At 38.5% G+C, this 11,092-nt stretch overlaps 1 protein-coding gene across 1 annotated transcript in view; it reads left to right on the top strand.

The window, feature by feature from the left end:
* Window positions 1-8,797: 8,797 nt before the first annotated feature.
* LOC132509457 (ATP-binding cassette sub-family C member 12-like) overlaps window positions 8,798-11,092 on the top strand; it is a 59,640-nt gene continuing 57,345 nt past the window's right edge. Inside the window, 1 exon segment of the mRNA XM_060130520.1 lies at window positions 8,798-8,916. Coding sequence (XP_059986503.1) covers window positions 8,798-8,916 — 119 coding nt within the window.

Raw genomic sequence — 11,092 nt, 5'->3', positions numbered from 1 at the left:
GTATGCGGGCCTCTCACTGTCGTAGCCTCTCCTGTTGCGGAGCACAGGCTCCGGATGCGCAGGCTCAGCGGCCATGGCTCACAGGCCCAGTCGCTCTGAGGCATGTGGGACCTTCCCGGACCGGGGCACGAACCCGTGTCCCCTGCATCGGCAGGCGGACTCTCAACTACTGCGCCACCAGGGAAGCCCTATAATTTTCTTTTTTTATGGTGTTTTTCTTGTTTTGGTATCAAGGTGATCCTGGCCTCATAAAGCATTCCTCCCTCTTCAATTATTTAGAAGAGATTGAGATTGTTGTTAACTCTTCTTCAAATGTTTGGTAGAATTCACCTGTGAAGTCATCTGGTCTTGGACTTTTGTTTGTTGGGAGTTTTTTGATTACTGATTCAATTTCATTACCGGCAACTGGTCTGTTCATATTGTCTGTTTCTTCCTGATTCAGTCTTGGGAGATTATACATCTCTAAGAATTTGTCAATTTCTTCTAGGTTGTCCATTTTATTGGTGGAAATTTGCTCATAGTAGTCTCTTATGATTGTTTGTATTTCTGTGTTGTCAGTTGTAACTTCTCCCTTTTCATTTCTGATTTTATTTATTTGGGCCCCCTTTCTTTCTTGATGAGTTTGGCTCAAGGTTTATCAATTTGTTTCTTTTCAAAGAATCAGCTTTTAGTTTCACTGATCTTTTTTTCTGTTCTGATCTTTATTATTTCTTTCCCTTTACTAACTTTGGGTTTGTTTGTTCTTCTTTTTCTAGTTCCTCTGGGTGTAAGGTTAGGTTGTTTATTTGTGATTTTTCTTGTTTCCTGAGGTAGGCTTTTATTGTTATAAACTTCCTTCTTTGAAGTGCTTTTGCTGTGTACCATACATTTCACATCATTTCATTTTCATTTGTTTCCAGGTATTTTTTATTTCCTCTCTGATTTCTTCAGTGGTCCATTGGTTGTTTAGTAGCATATTGTTTAGCCTCCAAGGGTTTGTGTTTTTTTGCAGTTTTTTTCTTGTAGTTTATATCTAGTCTCATAACTTATGGTCAGAAAAGATGCTTGATATGACTTCAATCTTCTAAATTTATTTGGACTTGTTTTGAGACCTAGCATGTGATCTATCCTAGAGAATGTTCTATATGCACTTCAGAAGAATGTGATCTGCTGCTTTTGAATGAAATGTTCTGTATGTATACCTATTAAGTCCCTCTGGTGTAATGTATTATTTAAGGCCAGTGTTTCCTTGTTGATTTTCTGTCTGTATGATCTGTCCATTGTTGTAGGTGGAGCGTTAAAGTCCCCTAATGTTATTGTGTTACTGTCAATTTTCCCTTTTATGTTTGTTAATATTTGCTTTATGTATTTAGGTGCTCCTATGTTGCTTGCATATATGTCTACAATTTTTATATCTTCTTGTTGGATTGATCCCTTGATCCCATGTAATGTCTTTCTTTGTCTCTTGTTACAGGCTTTGTTTTAAAGTCTATTTTTCTGATATATGTATTTCTACTCCAGATTTCTTTTCATTTCCATTTGTGTGGAATACCTTTTGCCCCTCACCTTCAATCACCTTGTGTGTGTGTAGATCTGCATTAGGCAGCATGTATATAGGTCTTATTTATGTATCCACACTCTATGTCTCTCTTTTTTTTTTTTTTTTTTGTGGTATGCGGGCCTCTCACTGTCGCGGCCTCTTCCGTTGCAGAGCACAGGCTCTGGACGCACAGGCTCAGCGGCCATGGCTCACGGGCCCAGCCGCTCCGCGGCATGTGGGATCTTCACGGACCGGGGCACGAACCCGTGTCCCCTGCATCGGCAGGCGGACTCTCAACCACTGCGCCACCAGGGAAGCCCTACTATTTCTTTTTTTATGGTGAGAACATTTAATATTTACTGTTTTAGCAACTTTCAAGTGTATAATACAGTATTATTAACTATAATCACCAAAATGTACATTAGACCCCCCAGATCTTATTCATCTTATAACTGGAAGTTTGTATCCTTTGACTAATGTTTCCCTATTTCTCCCCCCACCCCCAGCCCCATGCCCTGACAACCAGTATTCTACTCTCTGTTTCTATGAGTTAGGCATTTTTAGCTTTTCCATATAAGTGATACTAAACAGTATTTGTCTTTCTCTGACTTATTTCACTTAGCATAATGTCCTCAAGTTCTATCCATGTTGTCACATATGGTAGGATTTTCTTCTTTCTCATGGTTGAATAATATTCCATTGTATACACAGTTGACCCTCAAACAAAGCAGGGGTGGGTGGCACTGACACCCCATGCAGTGTAAACTCATGTACAGTTGTCCGTTGGTATCCAAGGGGCATTGGTTCCAGGACCTGGCACAAATATCCAAATCTGCAGGTGCTGAAGTCCCATAGTCAGCCCTCTGTATCTGTGGTTCTGCATCAGTGGATTCAACCAACCCTGGATCATGTAATACTGTAGTTAAAGAAAAGAACTGTATATAAGTGGGCCCACACAGTTCAAACTGATGTTGTTCAAGGGTAAACCATATATACACTGCATCTTCTTTATCCATTTATCCATAGACAGATACTTAGGTTGTTTCCATATCTTCATTATTGTAAAGAAAGCTGCCATGAACGTGAGGGAGGGTGCGGATATTTCTTTGAGGTCCTGATTTCATTTCCTTTGGGTATATACCTAGAAGTGGGATTGCTGGATCATACGGTAGTTCTATTTTTAATTTATTGAGGAACCTCCATACTGTTTTTATAGTGGCTGTACAAATTTACATTCCCACTAACCATGCTCAAAGTTCCCTTTTTTGTGTATTTTGCCAACACTTGTTATGTCTTGTCTTTTTGATGATAGTCATTCTCACAGGTGTGAGTTCTTATGTCCTCATGATTTTGATTTGAATTTCTCTGATGATTAGTTATGTTAGCACTTTTCTTTGTACTTTATGTCCATTTGTGTGTCTTCTTTGGAAAAATGTCTATTCAGTTCCTCTGCCCATTTTAAAATTAAATTTTTTTTGTTTTTGTTTTGTTACTGAGTTCCTTATATATTTTGGATATTAACCACTTAGCCATATGGTTTTAAAATTTTTTCTCCTTTTCCATAGGTTACCTTTTCATTTTGTTGATTGTTTATTTTGCTGTGCAGAAGCTTTCTAGTTTGATGTAGCCCTACTTAATTATTTTTGCTTTTTATTTTGCTTGTGCTTTTGGTGTCATTAAAAAAAATAGTCGCTAAGACCAATATTAAGGAAAATTTTCCCTTTGTTTTCTTCTAGGAGTTTTATGGTTTCAGGTCTTATGTTTTAAGTCTTTAATCCATTTTGTGGGTGGTGTAAGTTAAAATTGTGGGTGGTGTAAGATAGGAGAACAATTTTATTCGGTATGTGATTATGCGGTTTTATCAACACTATTTATTGAAGAGATTATCCTTTCCCCCTTGAGTATTCTTGACTCTCTTGTCAAATTTTAGTTGACAGTATATGTGAAGGTTTATTTCTGGGCTCTCAATTATGTTCTATTGGTCTGAGTCTATTCTTATGCCAGCACCGTACTGTTTTGATTAATAAAGCTTTGCAGCATACTTTGAAATCAGGAAGTGTCATACCTCCAATTTTGTTCTTCTTTCTTAGGATTGCTTTGGCTATTTAGGGTCTTTTGTGGTTTCATACAAATTTTAGGATTGTTTTTTCTATTTCTGTGAAAAATTCCATTGGAATTTTGATAGGGAGTGCATTGAATCTATAGATGGCTTTGGGTAGTATGGACATTTTAACAACATTAATTTTTCAGATCCATGAACGCAGGATATCTTTCCATTTGTGTCTTCTTCAATTTCTTTCCTCCAAGTCTTGTAATTTTCAGTGTACAGATCTTTTACCTCCTTGATTAAATTTATTCTTAAGTATTTTTATTGTTTTTGATGCTATTGTGAATAGGATTATTTTCTTTATTTCTTTTTCAGATTTTTTTTTATGTATAGAAACACAGCTGGTTTTTATATGCTAATTTTTTTATCCTACAATGTTACTAAATTTGTTGATTAGTGCTAATGGTTCTTTTGGTGGAGTCTTTAGAATTTTCTATATATAAGGTCATATCATCTACAGAGATAATTTTACTTACCAATTTGGATACCTTTTATTTCCTTTTCTTGCCTAATTGGTATGGCTAGGACTTCCAATACTACGTTGAATAGAAGTGGTGAGAGTGGGCATCTTTGTCTTTCTGATCTTAGAAGCTTTCAAATGTTCTCCACTGAGTGTGATGTTAGGGGTGGGCTTGTCATATATGGCCTTTATTATGTTCAGGTACTTTTCTCCTATAGCTAATTTGTTGAAAGTTTTTATCATAAAAGAATGCTGTATTTTGTTAAATGTTTTTTCTACATCTATTGAGATGATCATATGATTTTATCTTTTATCCTATAAATGTGGTGTATTAATTTATTGATTTGTGTGTGTTGAACCATCCTTGCATCCCAGGGATAAATCCCACTTGATAATGACATATAATCCTTTTAATGTGTTGTTGAATTCAGCTTGCTTATATTTTGTTGATATTATTTGCATCTATATTTATTAGGGAAATTTGCCTGTAGTTCTTTTCTTTCCTTTCTTTTTTTTTTTTTTCTTTTTTGCTGTACGCAGAACTCTCACTGTTGTGGCCTCTCCCATTGCGGAGCACAGGTTCCAGATGTGCAGGCTCAGCAGCCATGGCTCACGGGCCCAGCCACTCCGCAGCATGTGGGATCCTCCCGGACCAGGGCACGAACCTGTGTCCCCTGCATTGGCAGGTGGGCTCAACCACTGCACCACCAGGGAAGCCCATTTTTCCTTTCTTGTAGCATCCTTATCTGGCATTTGGGAGTGTTTCCTCCTCTCTAATTTTTTGTAAGAGTTTGAGAAAAACTGTCATTAACTCTTCTTTAAATGTTTGGTAGAATTCACTAGTGAAGCCACCTGGTTCTGGGTTTTCTTTGTTGGGAGATTTGTGATTACTGGTTCAATCACCTTACTCATAATTGGTTTGTTCAGATTTTCTATTTCTTCATGATTCAGTCTTAATAAGTTGTTTGTTTCTATGAATTTACCCATGTTCTCTGTTATACAATTTGTTGGTATATAATTGTTCATAGTCTCTTATGATCCTTTGTATTTCTGAGGTATCAGTCCTAAGGCCTACTCTTTCTTCCCTCATTTCTTCTTTTCTTAGACTAGTTAAAGGTTTTTCAATTTTATCTTAAGAAAAAAAAACTCAGCCTTTGTTTTCACTGGTCCTTTCTATTGTTTTTCAATATTGTATTTCATTTATTTCTGCCCTGATACTTATTATTTCCTTCATTCTGCTAAATTTATTAGGCTTAGTTTGTTCCTTTGTTAGTTCCTTGAGGTGTAAAGTTAGATTGTTTATTTGAGATCTTTCTTTTTTCTTAATGTAGACATTTATCACTATAAACTTTTACCTTGGAACTGTTTCTGCTGCATCCCATAGGTTTTGGTATGTTTTGTTTCCATTTTCATTTGTTTCAAGATATTTTTTATTTCCCTTTTGATTTCTTCTTTGACCCACTGGTTGTTCAGCAGTGTATTGTTTAATTTCCACATATTTGTGATTATTTTCAGCTTTCCTTCTGCTATTGATTTCTACTTTCACACCACTGTGGTCAGAAAAGATACTTGATATGATGTTAATCTTCTCAAATTTGCTAAGTCTTGTTTTGTGACCTATCATGATCTATCCTGGAGAATGATCCATGTGTACTTGAGAAGAGTGTGTGTTCTACTGCTGTTAGTTGAAATGTTCTATATATGTTTGTTAGGTCCATTTGATCTAAAAGATAGTTCAAGTCCAATGTTTCCTTATTGATGTTTTGTCTGGATGATTTATTTAATGTTGAAAGTGGGGTACTGAAGTCCCCTACTAATACTATATTATTATTCATTTCTCTCTTCACATCTGTTAGTATTAACTTAATATATTTAGGTGCTCCAATATTAAGGATATATATATCCCCAGTATAATTATTATATCTTCTTAGTAAATTGACACCTTTATCATTATGTAATAACCTTTATCTCTTCATATATTTTTTGGCCAAAAATCTATTTTTTCTGATATTACTATAACTACCCAGCTTTTTTGGGTTCTACTCTCATGGAATATCATTTTACATTCCTTCACTTTGAGCCTACATGTGTCCTTAAAGCTGAAATGAGTCTCTTGTAGGCAGCATATAGTTGGGTCTTGTTTTTTCAAGTCCATCCAGCCACTCTATGACTTTTGATTGGAGAATTTAATCCATTTACATTTAGAGTAGCTATTAATACATAAGGACTTTCTAGTGCCATCTTATTGTCCTTTGGCTGTTTTGTAGTTCCCTTGTTCCTTTCTTCCTTTCTTGCTGCCTTCTTTTGTGAACTGATGATTTTTTGTAATGTTATGATGTGATTCCTTTCTCTTTATCTTTTGTGAATCTACCGTAGGTTTTTGCTTTGTGGTTACCATGAGCTTACATAAGACATCTTATAGATATAATAGTCTACTTTATGCTGATAACAACTTAAGTTTTTCATACAAAAAACATACCATTTTATTTCCCCCCTTGTGTTTTTTGTATCATAATTTACCTCTTTTATATTGTGTATTCATTAACAAATTATTTCAGCTATAGCTTTTTTTAATACTCTTGTCCTTTAGCTTTTACACTAGAATTGAATGGTTAACACATTACCATATTATATTAGTAGCACATTCTGAATTTGATTATATACTTTTTACCAGTATTCTGTATATTTTCATATGTTTTCAGAATACTAATTGGTATCCTTTAATTTTAGCCTGAAGAACTCCTTTTAACATTTCTTGTAAGGTAGGTCTAGTGGTGATGAAGTCCTTCAGCTTTTGTCTGGAAAAATGTATCTCTCCTTTATTTGTGAATAGTATCTTTGCCAGATAGAGTATTCTTGGTTGGCATTTTTTTCTTTCAGTGCTTTGAATATACCATCCTACCCTCTCCTGACCTATAAGATTTCTGCTGAGAAATCTGCTAATACCTTTATGGGGATTTCCTTGTACATAACAAGCTTCTTTCCTCCTGCTGCTTTTTAGATTCTCTCTGTATTTGATTTTTGACAGTTTTATTAAAATGTGTCTTGGAAAGGATCTCTTTAAATTCAGTTTGTTTGGTGACCTATTAGCTTCATGAAATAGGATATCAAAATCTCTAGGATTTGAGAAGTTCTCAGTCATTATTCCTTTAAATTAGTTAAATTAGTTTTCTAGCCCCTTTTCCCTCTCTTCTCCTTCTGGAACTCCAATAGTTTGCAAATTATTTCCTTTGGTGGTATTCCATATATTATGTATGTTTTCTTCACTCTTTTTCCTTTGTTCTCTTCTGTCTGGATAATTTCAAAGTTCTTGTCTTCTAACTTACAGGTTCTTCCTCCTGTTGATACTCTCTATTACAGTTTTCATTTTATTTGTTGTATTCTTCAGCATGATTTTTTGGTTCTTTTTAATGATTCCTCTTTGTTAGACTTCTCATATGCATTTGAAGTAGTAGTCACCTCCTCCAGTCTTTACTAACTGCCTTTGGGAGAGAAATACCTTCTGTCAGCCCTGCTAGGGACACCGAGGTTTTCTCAGATGTTCTGTGGATTCCCCTGCAAAATTGCTCTTGTTAGACAGGGGCCAGGGAAGCACAAATGAGGTATGTCTTAGCCATGAATCTGATGTCACTACTACGTATACTCTTGAGTAAGTTCCTTTGCCTCTCTGGGCCTTTGTTTCCTCTTCTGTTCAATGAGGAGTTTATAAAAGATTGCATTTGAGGATACTTCTAATTCTGACATGCCATAGGTTTATCAGCCATTAAAACTTCAATGGGAATTGGTTTATTTTATGTTTATAGCCATGAAAAATTCCAGAGAGAATTCATAAGATGGGGACCCATGTATTTATAATAGTGAGACTTCTGGTTGCAAGTGACAGAAACCAACTTGGTATATTTAGGTTAAAAAAGAGAATTTATTGATAGGATACGGGGAGCAGAATGTCATAGAACTCTAGGGCAAGAATAGAGCTGTGTATCAGGGAAGAACTGGAACTAGAAATAGAAAACCTTCAGGAATCATTCTCTTTTCTTTTCATTTAGGTGATTGGTGAATAGGGTGGTTGGTTTGTGGACTGAATGGGCACTCCCAAAAGGGTCCTCTCTACCTGGATTGTTGGTTTCCCTTTGGGGTAGTGGTTACAAAAGTGGGGGGATTGTGGGCTTGTTCAGATATGCCTGGTCCTGAGAGGTGGTCTCGTTGAAGTTCTCTGATCCTTGGGTGTGAGGACATGGGAACGTGGATGCACAAGCTTGGGTATCTGAAAGAATCAGAGAGAAAAAAGGGTTTGTATGTGTGACAAACTTCATTCTGGGTCACAATAAGGCAGAAAATCCACCATCTTGGGGTTCTTTTGCCAGGCTGGGACTCAGTCTTGGTCATGGGCTGGCTCCTGGTAGAAAACCTGTAACAGGCTTTTCTGCTCCCAGTCAACCCAAAATGGGAAAGAAGAGGAACAGAATGTCTTTGCTAATAAGGAAGGCTCTTAGTGGAGTTGAGGGAGTTGTGGGGTCTCTGGCCACGCTCTCCCATGAATGTGGAGGGTTGATTGGTGAAACCAGGTCTGAGTGGTCAGAGAAAAGGAGCTGGTCTGGGTGGAGTAGGGGCTGCCTGATCTCATTCCAGAGTATCTTCTCATCTCCTCATCTCTCTGCTGTAGAGTGAAGGTCCCAAAGCCAGGAACCCAGGGCTCTAGACTGCCATCAAGATGGTGGGTGATGGCCCCTGCCTTATCTCTGATCTGGACTGGCGAGGCCAGCAGAGATCATTTTCAGAGAGATATGACCCCAGCTTGAAGACCATGATTCCAGTGAGACTCTATGCAAGGTAAGCCAGGAGGAGGATTGGAGGGAGGTCCTGGGCAGAACTTCTAGGAATCATTTCCAGCCCATCAGGAGACTGGACCCTGACCCTGTTCCCCATGTTGCTGCTCTATATGCTTGTCCTTTTGTCTTTCCATCCATCTATCCATCCATCCAGTTTTTTCATTTATTGACCATTCACTTCATGAATCCTCCTGTCCTTTGGTGAAAGGGAGACAATAGCAAATGTTTAAGAGAGCTTTCCATGTGCCAGGACCTGTTCAGGTGCTTTACAAACATCTTCTCATTCACTCTTCACAACCACCCTGGAGGTGTTGTGATTATCTTTATCTGATGGGTGAGTAAGTGAGACACAGCAAGGTTAAATAACTTGCACAAATTTAATCAGGTAGATTTTGCTTTGTAACAAACTGCCTCTACATTTAGTAGCCTGAGACAATTCCCATTTATTTAGCTTACAATTTTATGGGTGGGTCAGCACCTTGGGCTAAGCCTAGTTGGGTGATTCATCTGGTCTTGACCAGGCTTTCTTATGCATCTGCTGGTCAACGAGATGGTTATGCTTCTGGGGGTTGACTGGCTGGGGGAAGGTGGGCCACATGGGGTATGAACCTTGAGCAAGCTAACCTGCCCTTGATCACATAGTAATGCAGTAGGTGGCCAAGAGGATGAGACGAAGCATATAGGCCTTCTTGAGACTCAGGCTCAGAACCGGTACACCATTTCTTTCACTGCATTCTATTGGCCAAAGCAAGTCACAAGTCAGCACAGATTCAAGGTGTGGAGAAATGTCTTGAAGGAAGGAGCTCCAAGGGTCTGGGATACAGGTGAGGAGAGAGAATTGGGTCAGTTTTGAACCACAGAATAAGAACCCAGGCAGGCTGATTTCCAAGCTCACCTGCTTAACTATAGTGTCATATTATAATATATATGTATTCTTAATGTTACATTAACTATAACATTATAGAAAGCTGCCTTTTCTACATGAGAAGTGCCCTATAGCCTGCCCTCTGAGCAGCAGAAGGCCAAGTAGCATCTTTATAATGAGGTGATACAGCACTTCTGTCTCCTAGAATCCATGGACCAAAGATACACCTGTGAGCCCTCTAAGGTGAGAGGTGAAGGTTGAAAAGTGAGGGCTTGGTGTACCATCCTTAGCCCCATGCAGAAGAGCTCTAACTACCCACCGTTTTGGCTCAATTTACAATTTCTTTGTGGAGAGGAAATGTGGGATAGTGCTTAAGAGGATGATGGGACCCTGGAGTCAGCAAGCATTGGGTTTGAATCCCTACTTCACCACTGACCAGCTATTTTGGGCAAGTACCCTAACCTCTTTGTGCCTTAATGTTCTTGTCTATGAAATGGGATCATAATATTTCTCAACTACTTATCTCACTGAGCTGTTGTTAGGATTACATGAGGTAATGCATGACTTCATCATTAAAGTTACCCTTTAGGAAACATTTACTATGCACCAGGCACATAGTACCTTATTAATATTATCTTAGCTTGGGTTCTCCCAAAAGCAGAGGCTGAATGCAAAACTTGGATGCAGGTAGCTTCTTTGGGAGGTGATTTCAAGAAGCAGGAGGGAAGATTTACAGAGAGTGAGGCAGGGAAGGAGAACATGGGGTGTGTCATCAGTGTCACTGCTGTAGACATGGGGACTGGATTCTACTAGGTCCCCCCAAGAAGTGTACAATTTTCCACCCATAGGATGGGCGGTGGGGGCATTTGTCCGTGGGCTCCTGTACTCCATTAGTTAGGTTTTCTTCTTGGGGACATTAGCCCCTTGCAATTCTGGGCTGCACTTATGCTCTGAGAAGACCCCAAACCCAGTAGTGAAAAGAGGTACAGGATATCTGTGAGATGGGATGCTGTCAGCATGAGCCTGAGCTGCACAGCGCTGTCCTCCACATTTGAGATCGGAGGTGGATGTGACAAAGATTCTTGACCACTGCGCCACCAGGGACTGCGACTCAGGACATCTTGACAGCATCTGCTACAAATACCAAGCTCTTTCAGGGCCTGGAATATAACAAACACTCAGCAATTAGTAGATACCACTCTGTGTGTCTTGTGTCTCTGACTCTCATTCCATCTTAGATGGCTAGTTCCTCAAGGGCAGAAACATATCTCTTCCTCCTTCTTCATTGTTTCTTCCTTTTCTTCTTCCTCCT

This window comes from Lagenorhynchus albirostris, chromosome 19, assembly GCF_949774975.1.
Source record: "Lagenorhynchus albirostris chromosome 19, mLagAlb1.1, whole genome shotgun sequence".
NCBI lineage: Eukaryota > Metazoa > Chordata > Mammalia > Artiodactyla > Delphinidae > Lagenorhynchus > Lagenorhynchus albirostris.
Note: the sequence above shows the minus strand (reverse complement) of the source record. Positions and strands in the feature narration are given on the sequence as shown.